Source organism: Callithrix jacchus, chromosome 2, assembly GCF_049354715.1.
Source record: "Callithrix jacchus isolate 240 chromosome 2, calJac240_pri, whole genome shotgun sequence".
In the NCBI taxonomy this organism is placed as follows: Eukaryota; Metazoa; Chordata; class Mammalia; order Primates; family Cebidae; genus Callithrix; species Callithrix jacchus.
The window spans coordinates 21,642,612-21,661,284 of record NC_133503.1 but is presented as its reverse complement, the minus strand read 5'-3'; the positions used below and the strand labels follow the sequence as shown (position 1 = coordinate 21,661,284).

Below are 18,673 nucleotides of genomic sequence, written 5' to 3'. Positions count from 1 at the left end.
CATCCCCATGGAGGATGTTTTGTGTGATGCTTGAGTCAGCTTTGCAGTTAAGCTGGCAAAACCACACATGTGCTACTAAGTGTGTGTTGCTTACGGTCTTGCAACATGAGGCTGGACTTTGGAATAAACTGTTTTGTAGCTTGCTTTGGTCTTGACGTGAGCCTTATATTTAATTCGACCAAAGCTTGGGTTAAGAACAAAGCATAGCCAGGCATGAAACAATGTATGTCTAATAAACACGCTTGATGCCTTATGTATACCTTATGTATAACTCTGCTGTACTTCTTAGGGCAGCAGAGTTTGGGATGGACTTTGATGATATTGGGAACCTAAAAGAGCATTCATATAGAACTTCCAGGGGCTTTCTTTTTAGTGAAATGTCTGAAAATCTTGAATTATAGGAATATAGCTCTTATACAAGATGAGAAACCAATTTAGTCTATTACTTTTGAGAGTATCTACAAAGCTTCTATTTGCAAACAAAATAGTTATTCTTTGTTTAGTAGAAGGGGTGCTGAGATGAATAGGCACAGCATAGATATCTGCAAAGTCTTATAATCCTTTGGAACTTCAGTATCCTCAACTGTAAAATGGCCCCTGACTGAGAACCACTGATTTAGTCCTACATCTGCTTATTTCATTACTCATGAAAGACAACAATATTTTACACGAATAGCGAATTTGTAAGTGATAAAATACCAACGCAAGCCTTTGGAGAAAATCCATGTGGTAAACTGAAGATGGATCATTTTTCAGTCTAGAGTTTCTCAACCTGGGCACAGTTAACATTTTAGACTGGATAATTCTCTTTTGGGGAAGTCATGGGGGCTGCCCCCATGCATTGTAGGATGTTTAGCAGTGCCACTGGCCTCTACCCTCTGGATGCTAGTAGACAACATCTACCTCCCAATCATGGCAACCAAAAATGTCTGCAGATATTGTCAAATGTCTTCTGGTGGAGAGGGGAGAGGCAAGGTGGCCCCTGACTGAGAACCACTGATTTAGTCCTACATCTGATAACCTCTGACAGGCTCTTACTGGTGACAGTGCCACTGTCCCCAAAAGTACACATTTTGATTAAGCATGAGAGCTGCCCAGCACAAAGTCCATACTGTCTTTCAAATAAATATGATATATCTGCACCCTGACAGTGCTCTTGCCTGTGATTCTCAGATGGGTCCTAAAATAGATCAATAGGGGCAGCTACCTTGGCCACCAAAGAGTCAGTGTTTAAGTTAAAGATGAGCCACGTCTCTCTTTATTAACAATGGCAAATTCCTATCGGATCTCAGGTTTAACCTGCTTTGTTCACATCACCCACTCTGTGCTGCCTAGAAGAGGATGGAGGAACCCACGGCAGAAGGAACACTGACAATTTTATTTTGTGTCCTTGTACATTAATACGTTTCTTCAATTATTTTTACACAGTCAACATTGGGTTTCATGCATGCAAGCACATGGATATTTGTGTAATTAGAGGAGGGATGAATTGCCTGGAGAGTTAAAGCAAAACCTCAGCTCTCTCTAACCCAACCTTTTATTTTTTTCTTCTACAGTCTTTTCTCTTCCATGACTTTTTACTCCTACCTCCCTCTGTATTATTTCATGCTGGCAGCCATCACACCCTTTTTGAATCATGTTTCATTTTTTTTTCTTGAATTACATGACGGTAGTCACTCATTCTGAACTCCCTACAAGGGATGCTGTTTGTCTGCCTTTCTATAAATGTTGGTGTGCTCCAAGTCTCCTTCTGAGGTCCAGATCTTTTCCCATCTTATAGGCTGTCTTAAGTATCTTCTCCACTCACAGCGCCTTAACCACTATTTATGCATTGAGGACTCTGGTGTCAGAATCTCTGAGACCTGACACCCAGGTTTAGATTGAACTGTCCAGATGTCTGCTGGATATTTTCAGGAACTTTAGCTCAGTCAGCTTCAACCTGAACTCACTGTCATCCTCAGGTGTTTTTTGCTTGTTTGTTTTGCCTCCACCCCAAGCTTCTTAAGTTCCCTGTCTTGGATCGTTCCTAACTGCATTAAATGCTGGGAAGATAACTCTGTCTGTATTCAGCATGTTCCATGTTCACGTGTTTAAACGCATGTGTCCATGTGTTTACCTTTAAGTACTTCTGTGGATATTGGTAGCAATTATGATGACAAAGCTAACATTTATTTGGTGCTGCTTTAGTGAGAAGCTTTGTACAAAGTATTTGACATGAGTTTACATGTTTATCTCTATAATACCCTTGTTAAGAATATGGAAATATGGATTATTCCCATTTTTTAAATGAGGAAACATATTTAGAACAGTTAAGCAATTTACCGAAAGTCACACATCTGCTAAATGGTAAGGCGGTGGTATAACCCAAGCAGTCTGACTCAGATATCTTCTGATGTTTTGAAGCAACAAAGAAATTGTCCATAGTCTGTCAGCAGATATTTAGTGAGGCCATAAGGAGATCTCATAACATCTGAGAGCCCTAATGACTCCCCACAAATATGTACTGGAATCCCAGGAAAGCCTGAGAGGGGTCTTCAAAGGAGATGTTTGCCCTGATAGAGCCTAAAGGTGCCATCTGCACGAAGAGCATTGACACATAAGCGAAGTTCATCATGCAGAGGTTAGAGCTGTGTGGAAGTGGGGGAACATGAACATTTTTCCAGTGGACACCTACAGTGTTGATCAATTTTTACTTGCAGGGGCTTTAGAAAAACAAGCTATTTAGCAGTCAACCTGAGCTTCACTTAACCTATAAAGGATTTGGTCCGTTCTCTAAAGGGAAGAGAGACCCTCATTTAGATGGGCTATGAATAAAGTGGCCCCCAGACATCTCAGAGTGGTCTGCTAAGAAATCATACTAAATTTCCCAAGTCTTACGACTGAACCAAGACAGAGATTAATCTTTGCTGTAGCTGTCCTGGCTACAGCGGTGTGTGTCACGATGATATTGATTGAAGATTGCTTATGAACAAGACATATACTTTTCAGCATTTTTCTCATAGCACACCAATTGGAAGGCTGGTTTCAAATATTTTTATGTTTCTGTTGCTTCTGAGGGAGAGTGAAAGAATGTCTTTCTGGCCCATAAAAACTCTGGTCTCTTCCTTACATGTCAATATGGCTTTTCCCAGTTATATTGAAAACCTGAGTCCTGGCACATCTGCCTGAAGACACACTCTCTTGCCTGCTAAGCAGGGTCTGTCCAGTGGTCACTGCCACTGCTTTCTTCTGTCTCACTTTGTATGCTTGCCGGCCAGCCTGATCTTCATATAGCAGCGCCAGAGCGTGTCTCCTCTGAACAGCAATCAGGGGCCTGTGTAGGTGACTGAGGAGGACATAAGAAAGGTTGTTGATCTCTTGACATGGAAAGACATTCTGTCAAGCAAACTCAGCTTCACAGCGGCTGGGCTTCTGCTGTGTAAACAGAGATTGCTTAATTACACAGGTCATGTCAATTAGTGTGACCTTAGTGTTTTCAAGAAATTAATCACTTTCTGCAGAGCTGGGCTGTGTTCATACTTTAAGGCAGTATGGAATAAACCTTGTAGAAAATCTGGCACAATCTTTTTTTTTTTTTTTTTTTTTAATAATGGATGCTTTCTTTTGACATCCCTAGGCTGTGGTTAGGATAAGAAACTTACTTAAATACAACAGTGGATACAGGCTTTGTTCAGGACTGGTGGGCATGGGGAAGGCTGGGGGAAAAAGAGCAAGTTGGGGATGGAAAGAGCTCGTGACACAGGGAGAAATTCACTTATGACTAAACAAGCCTCTTTCTTCATCTTGACACTAAAAAGATGCTAATGTCAAAGGACTATGTTAAAACTATGCCACGGTCTCATTTTTAACTGACAGGAGCCAGACAATTCAACCTTGAGATTTAAATCTTTATCAGTAGCTTTTCTTTTGGGGACTGGCAGAATGAGGATGGTAAGGGAAGAACAAGAATCGTTTTCTAGCTGTCATTGCAATAGATACCATAATACTTAGAGACTGAAGTAAAGAATACATTTCCAAATTCATCTTATCTCTTTAATAAAGTGTTTCCATTGGCTATAAATCTATATTCATGTATGAATGTTAGATCTATATATATAAATGTGAATGGAAGACATATTTACGCACACATGCATGCATGTATTCAGTAATATTTACTGAAGTGCGAAGTGGTGAGTCTATCATGATGAACAGGAAAGATAAGGTCTTTGCCCATTGAAACTTATATTCTTCTTGGGATGATACTAGCTGCCGTAACAAATAGACCATATAATATTGAATGGCTCACCTGCAGCAGAAGATTGTTTGTTGCTGACATAATGGTACAAAGCAAATGTTCCTGGTTGACGAACAGGTATTGTCCTTGAGGTTATCTGGGGACCTGGGCTCCTGTTGTTTCATGCCTCCCCTATTCTATAGAACCCGGTTGTCTTTATCCAGTTTCTGATGGGTGAAGGGCACATGAAGGGTACCATGTGCTTTTTAAAACCCTTGGCTTACAAATTTGCTCACTTCCATTGGCTAGAAGTCAGTCACATGATCATATACAACTACAGGGAGGCTTGCATGCTGTAAGCCGTGCAGCCCATAAAGATAAAAAAATGGATGTATATAGAGTAATCGCCATCAGCTTCCACAATGAAGATGTGTACACGTTAACAAGGATAAATATTAGAAATTGAAACTGCTGCTATAAAGAAAATTAAACAGGATATTATGAGAGAGAAAAACAGTGTGGGGTGAAAGATGGAAACCTCTCTTAAAGTAGGTGACCAGGAAAGCAATCTGAGGTAAGGACATTCAAGTTCAGAGATCAAGAATAAGGATGAAGCATCTTAGGAAGAGCCAGAGAATGTTCTGAGCAGATGAAGTAGCAAGCACAAAACTCCCGTTTACCTCATGTTTATCTAAGGAGGCAAACAATCTTCCTTTACATCTTAGTCATTTGGATAGGAAAAAAGGAGAAACCACCAGGTTATTCATCCCAAATTCCCACCAAACTGGTGTGTTGCTTTTAAAAATGATGACGTAAGTTATGATATTAAAAGACAACTCCCTGCCTTTTCTAGTAAATTCTAGACATTTTGGAGAATCTTTGCTGTTTGTTTAAGAAGCCATAGTATCTCTGAATCCATATGTTATAGGGAATAATTAGAGGATTCTTAAAATACATGCCCAACCTCTGCAGTTTCTGTCTGTTTTAAATACACTTACATAAAAGGGATAAGAATATGTCCTTCTTTATTTCTCCTCCCCTGACTCCCACCCCGTCTTGGATGTACTTATACTGTTATATTGTTTTGACAAACAGCACATCTTGCAATTAAATTCTCTACCAACAGAATGCTAGGGGCTCGGGCTGCGATCACTCTCTTCATACAGAATAATTTCAAGAGGCTCCATGCTGATTAATTATACTGAAAGCAGCTCTAATGATAGTTTCCGAATACAGGATTAATTCACATAACATGGTAAATACAAATGGTGGATTTTCACCCTGATATATTAAACCATTATGACTTACTGGGCAAATATGTATCTTGGCATGAGCCTTATGCTGAGCCTTGGCAGAAAGCGTGCATCACTGAGAAGGAATCTTTATGAACAGCATTTGATGAGTGGTCGCTCTGCACTTAGAGAACATGTATTTCCACATTAAGCACAGCTGCCTTTGAAGGAACTGTAAAATACATTAATGAATGTAAAAGGTTCGCTTTGATCAGTGATTGCCGATGGATACTGGCTCTGAAGGTGCCTATAGTTACTGGGATTTATGAGCCAGAGGTATCCTTGGATTCTTCTACTTTTTAAGTTGTAACTTACAGAGCTCTAGTTACATGGCAGACACTGTACTAAGCATTATGTCATGTATAATCTTATTTTTCTTCCACTTTTTCTCTTGTTTCCTTTGCTCCTGTCAACCATGTTGGCCTTCCTTCATTTTTCTTCCCTGCTTATACCAAATTCATTCTTGCCTCAGGATCTTTGCACTTTCTATTCTCTCTCTCTGGAAAACTCTTCTGACACATTGAATGGCCAGACATTTTTTTATGCAGATTTCAGGCTGGGCGTGATGGCTCATCCCTGTAAGTTCAACACTTTGGGAGTACGAGGCAGGTGGATCACTTGAGGCAGGGAGTTTGAGACTAGCCTGGCCAACATGGCAAAACCTCATTTCTTCTAAAAATAAAACTAAAAAGAATCCATTTTTTGGTCACTTCCTTACAGATGCCTTTCCTAATCACCCAATTAAAAATGTCTTCCACCTAGGCACCACCTAGGTAAAAGATATTTTATTTTTCCTTGAAACTTATCACAATCTGAAATTTTGCTTTTAATGCTTAGTTATTGTCTGACCCCCTCTCTATCCCCAATAAGAACTAAACTCCTACTTAGTGAATGCTCTATCAGTTTTGTTCATTGTTGCTTCTTCAGTGCATAGAATAATGCCGGGCACATGATAGGCACATAGTTGGCTCACCACTTATTCCTATCACCAAGTGACTAATCTAAGATTACAAGCAAGTGAGTGATGGGACCGGAGATCAAACTCAGGATCATCTGACTCTGGAATCTGAGCCATTGATCAATATGCGATTTTCTTGGTCCTTATTTCCACATTCCTGTGCCATAGCCCCATCATTACAGAGCACGCCTGACAATCCTGTTTGTCTCATTCCTACCTAAAATGGCCAATGAGGACACACAGCACTAAACACCGATGACACCCGCAAGAGTCATCAGAAGAATCCTGATCCACCGAGGGAGGACTGAGGTTCAGATCACATATGAGCTTTTCATGTTTATCCTGTGTCACTGTTCAGGAGTCTGAAGCTAAATCGACTTTCTAACCGTCTAAATTAGTTTAGCACATGTATCTGAGGATTTAGAAGCGTCTGTTCTTGTCTTCCTGTTAAGAGCTAGTTTTGCCTCAAGTCTTAAAGTGTGAATTTAATTCCATTAACCACTCCTTCACTCCAGTAGTTCCACTCTGTTACATCCTGTAGGTTCATGCGTCCTCCATAATTTTTAATTAGTTATTTGGAATCTTTCAACCAGATAGAACCTAGCAATCAGGCACATTTCTGAGAATATTGCATTCCATATCAGTCAAGGATATTTTGAAGGACAAAGTTAATGAAGACCTAAGTGCTGCAGATCATTTTTATGTAAATAATACTTCCACTGTATTCAGTCACACAGGCACCATAGATTTGTGCGGGAAGATTTGAGGAGAGTCTGGAGAGAAGATGTAAGCCGGGGCTTGCAAGTATTGAAAGGCCAGACCTGGGTGTGGGTGAGAGCTGCACTGTGAGTCTACAGGTTTCCCTTCAGGCTTGCCTCTGCTCTTAATTTGTCCTATGACCTTGAAGGTTTTTTTTTTTTTTTTGAGGCAGACAGGGTCTTGCTCTATCGCCCAGGCTGGAGTGCAGTGGCATGATCTCAGCTCACTGCATCCTCCACCTTCCAGGTTCAAGTAATTCTCCTGCCTCAGCCTCCCAAGTAGCTGGGATTATAGGCATACACCACCACATCCAGCTAATTTTTGTCTTTTTAGTAGAGACAGAGTTTCACCATATTGGCCAGGCTGGTCTTGAACTCCTGACCTCAAGTGATCTGCCTGCCTCGGCCTCCCAAAGTGCTGGGATTATAGGCATGAGCCACCGCGCCCAGCTGAAGTTTTGTTTTGTTTTGTTTTTTACTCCTGGCTTTCATTTGCCAAGCTGCAAAAGGAGGTGTTGGACAAATTGGACTGTCATAACTTCTATTGAGGACTCCTTTTATCATTTATCTTATGAACCTCATATGATGACATATTTTTTCAATCGAATTGCATTTATTAAGAATCACATTATCTTTAGAGTTATTTAAAGCCATGAAAAATTGCTAGTTGAGAGCTTCTCATGTAGATGTGATAACCAGAGTTTCCATATGGAGTTAGTTGATAGGGTCCAGGCGAGAGAAAATTAACTGAATATTTCAGTATGCAGCCTTACTGTGGATGCTTTTATGATTCCCACTCTGCAATATTGTCACCCATTATTACCATCAAAAACTCTTAGTTGAAGCCACTAGATTAGCTGATCTCTAGGGTCACTTGTGACTCTAACATTTGATGAGTCTGTAAAGTAGTTAAGCAGACAGGTGGAGTGTAGACTGTAGACTATATGGGGTTGACGGTAGAAGTGTCATCAATGCTTTTTTTATTGCATTTTAGGTTTTGGGGTACATGTGAAGAATATGCAAGATTGTTGCATAGGTACACACATGGCAGTGTGATTTGCTGCCTTCCTCCCCATCACCTATATTTGGCATTTCTCTCCATGCTCTCTCTCCCCAACTCTGCCCCCCATCACTTGTCAATGCTTTTTAAAAAATATATAGACTTTATTTTGTAGAGCAGTCCTAGGTTTATTTATAGAAAGGTAAGTACAGAGTTCTCATATACCCTCTCAACCCCGTCCCCATTCTCTATGCCTCCTTTTCCCCTATTATTAATATCTTGGATTAGTGTGATATATTTGTTACAATTGATGTGCCAATATTAATATATTATTGAAGTCCATAGTTTTGTGGGCTGAGTTGGTGGCTCGTGCTTGTAATCCCAGCACTTTGGGAGGCCGAGGTGGGTAGATTGCATGAGCCCAGGAGTTCAAGACCAGTCTGGGCAACATGGTGAAACCCTGTTTTCACCAAAAAAAAAAAAAAAAAAAAAAGGCTGAGTGTGGTGGTGATGCTTCTTGTTCCAGCTACTCAGGAACTGAGGTGGGAGGACCACTTGAGCCTGGGGGGCAGAGGTTGCGGTAGCTGAGATCGCACACCACTGCACTCCAGGTTGGGTGACAGAACAGGACTCTGTCTCAAAAAATCAATCAATCAATCAATTTATAGTTTACACTAGGGTTCATTGTTTGTGTGTGCATTCTGTAGGTTTGGACAAGTAAGTGCATGGACATATTCATCATTGCAGTGTTGTACAGAATGGTTTCACTGCCCTAAAGATCTTTTGTCCTTAGTCCATTCATCTGTGTCTTCTCCCAGACTCCTGGCAACCACTGGTCTTTTCACTGTCTTCATAGTTTTGCCTTTTCCAGCATGTCATATAGTGGGAATCATACAATAGTTGCTTGAGATTTACTTTTCCTTTAGTAATATGCATGTAAGACCCCTCTATGACTAACTGTGGCTTCATAGCTCATTTTCTTAAATTGCAAAATGATATTCTGTTATATGGATCACCAGTTTGTTTATCCATTCACCCACTGAAGGACATCTTGGTTGCCGATGGCTTTTATTTACTTGAGTTGTTTTATTCACATAATTTTAGATTTACATGCAGTTATGAGAAGTAATACAGAAAGATCCCATGTCCCAGTTACCCAGTCTTCCCCAGTAGCATTTTGCAAAGTTATTTTACAATATGACAACCAGAATATGGACATTCATGGAATCCACCCATCTTATTCAGGTCCCCTTGTTTTACTGGTACTTTTTTGTATGGGTATCTTTTTAGTTCTGTAAAATTGTACTGTGTCTAGCTTTGTGTGTCTAACACCACAGTCCATCTACAGGGAATTTTCATCACCACGAGAATGCCTTATCTTGTCCTGTTTTAGTAACCATGCTAACCTTCTCTGTGTGTCCAAATTTCCTCCTGTAAAGATTGAATTAGGGACCTCTCTAATGGCCTCATTTTAAAGTAATCAAAGCCCTATCTTAAAATACAGTCACATTCTGAGGTACTGGGGATCAGGCCTTCAACATATGAATTTCTGGGGGAGGAACAATTCAGCCCTTAACATGCAGTCGGTATCCTCTGGTTACTGGCTTTTGCCCTCAGCATAATTCCCTGGGATATCAGTTGTTTGTTCCTTCTTATTGCTGAGTATTATTCCATGAAATGATGCCCAATGCTTTTTATTTCATGTACTTCAAGTTAGTATTTTTAAAGCCTTATGATTTAAAGCCCTAAATGAATGCAGAAGTGCAAGCTAAAGCCAGAGGTTAGGAATCATGGAACAGACCAACTTCAGCACTGATTTCCTTTTACTGAGTTACCGTACACCGGCATTGAAAACCAGGATTTGGAATTTTTAAATAGTCATTGAAAATTAACATGAGGAAGTGGTTATTTTTTGGAAGGAATTCCTTAACTGTCATAATGTTTGAAATTTATGATGGTCTAAGCTTTGCTCCGATTCTGTTTGTTGAAGAAATGCTTAAAGATGCAGACTTCAACATTTGGGGTTGCTTTTGTCATAACCCCTTCTTCCACACAAACTGCTACTTTTGTTAATGTGATATTCCACTCATGATTGAATTTAGCTGCTTATATCTTTTTGAAAATCTGCTCATAAGACAGAGGTTATGCTTCACGAATCTTAGATAATAGAGTGAGGACATACAAGGTCTTCTGCCCAAGATGAAGGGAAGAGGGGCTGCCTAAGAAGTGATGGTGAGGAAATACTAACCAATTACAAAACTCCTGAGAGACCCTCACTGATGGGAAACATTGGGAAAACTAGACCAAACTGATGAGACATCTCATTTACAGACTCTTCAGAATAGTGAGGTTTCATTTATAAAGCCTCAAATGTAACAGACTAAGATACAGATAAGTTCTAGAAAGCAAAATTATATAAACCTGCAGTGAAAACTGCAATTCATGTGAGGCCTAAATGTGTAATAATGTGTTACCAGCACAAAAGTCTTTAAAATTGTAAGTTTGTGTTGAGCAGTGGACATAGAAGAAACACTGTCTGTATCCTTTTTTTAAAAAAATTATAGTGTATGCTGGGTCTTCTTTATGGCTGTTAAGATGATTCAGGTTATCGACCCAACACATTCTTTTAAACTTTTTGTTTCACATCACCAGCAAAGTGGCAACTCCTACTCTATTACTGCTACTCATGTTTATTGAGTGCTCCATGTGAACTGGGAACCATGCTAGCCACTTTAATTAATTTAAGCCTCACAATTACCTTTTGAGTTAAGTATGGTCATTATTTCCATGGAGAGTCAGGGACACTGGGACTCAGAGAAGTTAACCTGGCCAAAGTCACATTAACCAGGAAAGTTTGGGAGCCAAGAATGAAATTTTGTGTCTAGTTCTTTCAAATTCTAAATAGAGAGGGATAGGAATAATACCTTTAAGGGATATTAATCCAGAAAAAGATAAAACAGAGATTCTGAACCACTGATATGAGCCAAGAAATTGAAAATATCCAAAGTATAAAATACCCAAAGTCCATGTTCAGCTGGAGACTTCTTTTCTGCCCTTTTCATTCTCTTATTCTGAATACTCTCGACTGGAAGGGAGGGCCCAGATGGAAAGAACCTTGGAATATACCGAGTGTTCACCAGCATATCTCTAAATTGCTACCTTAGGAAGCAAAGCCCCCTAATAGAAATTTCATTACAAAAATATAGTGATAAAGCATATATGTATAAACCTAAACTTGTTTACATAGGCTGATATTTCAGGAGATATAACATGGGCATCTTCAAGAATCAAGTGGTACAATTTATTTCAAAACCATTCTAGAGCAGTGCCATCCAATAGAACATTCTGCAATGATAAAAAAAAAAATCCCCATTTGCCATGTCCAATATGGTAGCCAGAGTTACCTATCGCTATGAAACACTTGAAATATGGCTACTGAGGCTCAGGAAGGGAATCTAAAATTTTGTTTAGTTTAAATTTAAATAGCCACATATTTGGCTTCTGCATTGGACAATGCAGTTCTAGAAAGTAAAGGTGTAATTATAACAGATATCATAAAATTCTAAACATACCTATTTCTTCATATTCTCAACATCTTTTTCTCTGGGCAGGGGAGTGGAGAAGCGGGGAAAGAGGAAAAGGGTGGTTGTGTCCAAAGGTAAAATCATTTTTAATGTTTATCTGTCTCAAATTTAGGCTATGTTTTATTGACAGAATTTCGGAAGGTAGGAGATTTGGCAGGCCTGTCTCTCCCCTTGCCTGCATGAAAGTGTCAGCACCTCGTTAATCTTGTGTGAAACTGTAAAGGCCCTTTTCCCTCCGACCATGGGCCTGTTTTTAAAGGACACTGCAGTCCCCCTTTTGCATCTCACGTATTTTTTTTTAATTTACAAGTTGCTCCGTGGATTAATTTTAGCAAATGTTTTATTTAAATATATCCTGAATATTTCCAAATGGAAATGGGAGACGTTGTTTTGTGGTAGGCAAGTTGTGCTGTGAGTTTTTGAGGAACAGATTAGCTGTTCATTTTCTAGAAATTAAAAGTATGAAGATTCTCTGTATTATCTTTTCTCCAATTTTGATTGGCATTTCAACCAAATGATTCTATCACACAGGTGGCCCTGGTGGTTCTTCTGTTGCCAAGAAAAGAAAAACATATGGGGTATATTTTTTTTCCCCTTAACTGTTCTTGACATTTTTGTTTAATGTAGGAATTAGATGACAGTGTCTTTAAAAGATACTGAATATTTTAAGCCTTAAGTTTGTAGAGCTTGTGTCTTACAGGTGCACGGTGAATTGTCACTGTTGTGTTTCTTCCTCCTAAGACAGACATCTAGAATAACCACTTTCTGTATTTCCTGGCACTGAAAACAGATATGGTTTGGGATTCCTTTTATAGTTTCTTTAGCTAACGACTCCAGTGACCGTTCAACTGTGGTCTCATAGTAAATCAAAATTTCTTTGAAAGACCCAGCTCTGTTATGTAATTGTAAGTCCTAAGAAGTCGTCTCTCTAAAAAGAAAAGTGAATTTCTGTTGACTTAAGTAAAATCGACTTTGCCACTGCACGTGATAGTTTTTGAAGACAAAATAGTAGACCATTTTCTTCTCCTCCTCCTTCTCTTTCTCCTTTTAAATTAACTTGTAAACACATAAACTTCAGGCTGTGTCAGATCTGGTTGGTCAATCATGAATTAAGGAAAGAACCACTCTGTGAACTACTGCATCAAACTTACATGTCATCCCCCAGATGATTTGTTCTAGATGGAATTTGGGGTTTCACAGTGGCTAAGGAGAATACTCTGAATCCCTGATTGAACTCTCAACTGTTTCCTATGCATTTTAATAAAGTAGTTTCAGAAAACAAAATCGACCTTATGCTACTAGCATGAGTGATGCGTTCACAGCCTGCAATTCATGGGCATCTTTGAGGCTCTGGGAAAGGAAATTCACCATATTTTGCCAGGATGCCCTTAGGTCAACAAGGGGGACAGAGGAACTTTTAAGTGTGGCAAGACTGGTGGGGACTGGAGTCTGGGCTGACAACTCACAGGCGTAGACTGGGGCCCAGCATCTTCCCCTCTGCCCAACTCAGCTGATGAAACATTAGTGTTGCACAAGACTCTTCAGAAGTGGTTGCCCCCTTTAGCCAACTCGGAGAAAAGGCTTCCTCAGAAACTGAGGCCTCCGTCTGTGCAATCCTTGTAAAGCGGTTCACCTCTTCAGAGGCTAATGCCTCTCAAAACCAAGAACAATTAAAGTGAGTCTTTCCAAGCAACTGGGGAATTGAGCAAAATAAATCAGAAATCCTCAGCCTTCGCTCTGGAGGCTCGCCTCATTATGAGAGCAGATCTATTAGCCCTCTTGCCATTGTCTTTCATTTCTCAAGTGAGGTGATTCTAATTAAATTAATCTGCATGTCAATCTATCGGTGATCAATCAAAGAGCCTGAGGTTCCCCCTATGCTGCAGGGTGCTTGCGGCTGACAGGGGCTGATAATGGAGGAAGAAATAAACTGTCGAGCAAAGTTAATTAGTCAACATAATAGGTGGATTAAACGGGAGCGGGCTGATTGCTGTTTCCCGTGTCAAAGCATGAGGTGGGAGCTGAAGCTGCAATTACAGACGATTATTATATTTGGTTGTAAGAGGTCGCATGAATAAACATATCTCTGTGGGTTTCAGTTTTAATCCCTTTCCCATTTAATATAAGGAGAAGTGTAGGTCATTTCTTCTCATTGTTTTAGTCAAAGTTCTCCGAGACAACATCTCTGCCTGTGTCTCTTCTGGCAAACTGGGTTCACAGTCACTTTATGAGATGGTTTCAGTGTCTAAATTATGCCTTGGGCCAGTCCCACCATTTTTTTTTTTTTTTTAATTTGAAACAGATCTAAGACCCTTAATTAGCAGGAATTTTTGAGGGGAGGGGTGATGGTGATAGTAGACTTTGGTCTGATGAACCAAACTAATGTGAAAAGAAAAAAGTACAAGAAATCTCAGAAAGACACCCAGGAGAGAAAAATGCATCCCAGCTCTTACTGAAATCTTTTTCATTTCTCTATCCTCTTAACCCCGACACTGTGGGGGGGAAATATTTTAAAGATTCAAAAGATTTTTATTTGCATGATCAACTGTGATATCTGCTTCAGTGTCTAAACTGAAGGGTAATTTAGGTGAAACATAACCACCCTTGTGTAAAAAAATATGCTAATAAAGATCCTCTTGTTAAAATTATGGTTAACAGTGTACCTTCTGCTGTATAACTATAAACTGTGCAATTTTACTTAAAACTGCATCAAAAGCGTTCCATGCCAAAGACCCACTCATCAATAGCTCCTCTTGTTAGACTTGTACAGCATAAGCACCAGTTATTATGTGAAATAGCTATGCAATTTTCTTCAGCTCCCAGCTGTTATTTATTTAACTTGAGTTTATTACCCACCACGCTTTTATATTAAAATGTTCATTCATTTCTTTCTTATGTCTCTAGGTCGTGGTGTCTACGACAGTCAACGTGGATGGCCATGTCCTGGCAGTCTCTGACAACATGTTTGTCCATAATAATTCCAAGCATGGGCGGAGGGCTCGGAGGCTTGACCCCTCGGAAGGTACGCCCTCTTATCTGGAACATGGTAGGCGAATCATTTTCATTGGTTGGCATTGCTACTTTAACTGTGAATTTCTTTGGTTTCTTTCTTCCACTCCACCACATGTTCTACTCTGTTTCAAATGTCAAAAGTCTTTTTGAACAAGATTGATCCTCCAGGGTTTTTTCCTCTTCAACATACGATGCCACATATTTAAGACTGGAAAATCTCGGAGGCCCACCTTTCTTGTGCGACCACTCTCTACTCTGGAAATGGCTAATATTGCCTCCTTTCAGGTTGAGAGAAAGGACGAGGCCTGGACCATTGCTTTATTTTAAGCTCTCACTGGATTACAAAGTAAGGAAAGGCCAATCCAAGGAAAAATTAGGAAAGGCCACACAATTTTGTATCACAAAACCTGTGATATATCTGGTGTGTTTATAATTGACCGTTGAGGTTTTATAATGAACCCACCCTCTTTACTATCCTCCTGGTGTATCTCAGGGACTACATGTTGAACTTCCTTTGAAGATCAAGTTCAATGTCTAGGTTGGAGGTGCTTTCTGAATATGAAGCTCAGACCAAATGTCCCTCCTGTGCCCTGTACATAGGTCTCACCTCTTCACCATGTGACAGAACTTGCTTTTTGTAGGTAGACTTCTATAGGGAGAAATCACATTTGTTTTGAGAATTATGGCTAATAAGTGGTGCCTTTGAGAGGAATGAAGGAAACCAGATAAAAATTTAAATCAAGGAAAGTGAATGCCACTCAGAAGAACCGTGGGTTGGGTTAGGTGCACGTCTGAATTTTTCAGTGCTGCATGTGTGTGTAATGTATCTACTCTTCCTCCTTTTCACTTACCCATCCATCTATCCATCCATCCATTCAAGAATGAGTGATTGAGGCTCTACTGGATAGCAGTCACCATACTAGGCTTTCTTCAATTGCCTCAGACTCTGAACCCATTTCCTTCACTTCCCTTTCTAGTTTGCTAGGTCAGCAAGATTCTTTTCAGAACACTACCACACAAATTATCATCTGATTGCCTGTTTTTTTTCCCATGGGCCAGGAGTTGCCCATAATTCATAAGACAGAAAACTCCCTTCCCTGCCAGCATCCCAATTTAATAAACACACCACTCTCATCATTTTTGCCTGTTTTTTTTTTTCTCCTGTGCTTATGGAACACACGAACCGTACTTTTTATTAATTAGCCAGACGTAACACTCTTAGAAGGGATTCTTCACCACATCCAGTTTTACAGTCTTCTTAAAGTAAACCATCATCTTTCAAAAGCTGCTTCTTTATGGTTTCATTAGTACTGAGATGGATGGATATTACTTTTTGCAGGAGGCCATTTGAAACACCTGCTCATGATTACATTCCTAGTTCCATTTCTGTACTTAAAATTATTCTGATCCTCACTTTACAGTAATGTTGCCTTTATACTACCTTTGGAGTCACTTAAGGCATTGTGTGACTTAGAGGTGTTTAGGTGAAAGGAGGAGGAAAAAAATAGGGAAATACTCAGTGCGGGTGATTCGGAGAGTGCTGCTTGAGGACTGCAGTTACGTGTTTGACTGTGGCTGGTTACCTGCAACAGGTACTGCCCAGTCTGGTGACAGTCTTGACTCAGTTTGAAATCTGGGTTCACACTTTCAAAATCTGCTCAGGCCACATGCAGCTCCTATTTCTGCTCTTGGGAAGCCAGTGAGGAAGCTCCTGACACCATGCAAATTATCCATCCAACAAAAACCGAAAGCAAACATAGAATATAGCCTGCTCTAAAGGATTCCTCTAGGCAATGAAGATCAGTAACATTATTTTGCAGCATGATAAATGACCGGATCTTGAAATAGGTGCCAGGAACCCCAAATTCAGTTCTTAGTTTCACTCTGGCCTCTGTACGACCTTGGACAAGTTGCTTTAGCTTTTGGTATCCTTGATTTCCTCCTTGTTAAAATGAAGGTGATGATCTGTAGGAGAGTTAAAAAAAAAAAATCTGTTCTTTGGGTGGGGGCAGGCAATGTAGATAGGGAAGTGGTCTGGGTGGAGGCTGAGAAGACAGGCAAGTCCACGCTCTGGTGACCCCCGGTCCCAGCCAGTTGTCACTTAGGGGAATGAGAACCCAAGTGAGGCCAGATGTTCCAGTTTGGCAAGAATTAAAACCCCTAATTTTTAATTGTTGGTTACTAATCACAAAGTTTTAGACACAGAAAGGAGGAGGGGGGAAAAACGCCACTTAGGAAGAATGCAGCCACAGGCCAACAGGTTGAGACCTCTGGATGAACACAGCTCTAAACTTCCTCAGCTCAGATGTTCTCTCTTCTAAGAGTATATATTAATATTTCAGTTGGGATATCATATTATTCTAAGTTTTAAAGACAGCATTTTATTCACCTGCTTGAGTTTGTAAGTCCACAAATGGCCATATTATTATAAGATATTATTCAAAAAATGGTGACATTTCACTGTGTATAAATGGTTGGCCGTCGTTGGGGTTGTGGGTATGTCTTATGTCCTTCAACAAGGGGTCTTGCCTTTACCTAAGCCTTACTTCACTTCTCTCCAGTGGAAAGTAAGGGTAGACACGTTCAAATTCTTAGTAATGACAATAACATAGAAATCTGCTTCTCTGCAGAGTGAGTCAACCAACCACACAAAACCACCCACTCATTTAGACACTTCAGTCTGACACATAAATGTCTACTCAGCAAAGGGTGACTATTGAACTCTTTCATTGGTGCTGTGTGGGAGTGGACCTAGATGCTAATTCATGTTGATGTGAGGGTAATACTTTATTTCATTGTTGAAAAGTCCTGTTTCAAATGCTCTGTTTAAAAGACTTATAGAATCACCCACCCCCATCCCTCTGTCTCTCCACTCTCACCCCCAACCGCTTTCAAACAGCTACCTCATGGTGAGACTGTGGAGCATGTTCTCCTCTTGTGACCTGCGGGCACCTACGTTCTCCCCCATTCTGGAATTTACCATGTCATTTACAGGTAGCCTGAATTATTTTGGGCTACTCTTCACATCTCTATTTATATCCTGCTTGTCAGACCATTGAAGGAAGTTTCCTTTTGTAGCTCACTTTTCTGCATATAAGTAGAGACAGAGATCGTGCTTTACATCCACGCATGGGCTTTCTTATATGACCCGTGGACTCACAAACCCCTGTGCTCTGATAAATGACCCTGTAATTCAAGTATGAGAGTTGACAAAGGCAAATTTATTTCTTAGACTCTTGCATGGTCTAAAAAGAGTGAATCCCGGCATGCTGTAGATCGTAGAAACAGCTCTTCCCTGCATACTTTCTCTTCATTCATGAATACCGAGATCTTCTTTGGCTGGATATTTATGGGAGCATTTAGGCTAGTGAGGTTTCTTCTTTAAGCAATAGCTTAGTGGAAGATGTACAGTTGTGGATAGAGGCAGCCTCAAAATTTAACTGCTCTCCTGGTTCCAATTTTTGAAAAAGCATGGGTTCAGGATGAATGGCACCGAGTGGCTGCCACAAGGCTATGTTCAGCGCTACCCTGTGTGCTTGCCTTGTCTTCCAGTCATTTGGGCAAGTTCACGAAGACTGTTCTGGGGAGTTGTTGAGGGGTTGAGGGAGTGTTGCTTTTGGCATTGTTATTCCCCTGAGTTCCAGGTTGTGTTTACTTCAATTCAAGGCCAACTGTGGCATCAGTTTCTCTGTTTCTTCCCCCTGGGGCAAAATGCGGTGCCCTCACAGTGCTGTGGTGCAGAGCCCCTGTCAGCTTGCATGCACTAACACTTTATTATCTAATGATCTAATATGCAACAAGGCGAAGTGCCCGTGCTCAGCATTCTGACATAGAATGCCGGGAGAAGTGACTAAAT

The 18,673-nt window shown here is 40.3% G+C and overlaps 1 protein-coding gene across 11 annotated transcripts in view; it reads left to right on the top strand.

Moving 5' to 3' along the window:
• The window catches only part of EBF1 (EBF transcription factor 1), a 413,030-nt gene that overhangs the window by 266,214 nt on the left and 128,143 nt on the right, over positions 1 to 18,673 (top strand). For 6 of the 11 annotated variants that reach the window (XM_035283558.3, XM_002744106.7, XM_035283547.3 and 3 more), the window contains exon 8: positions 14,710 to 14,851. In XM_035283558.3, the coding sequence (XP_035139449.1) occupies positions 14,710 to 14,851 (142 nt within the window). The remainder of the gene's footprint in view (positions 1 to 14,709; positions 14,852 to 18,673) is intronic. The other 5 variants (XM_008984138.5, XM_035283569.3, XM_008984128.5 and 2 more) reach the window with 1 other exon arrangement.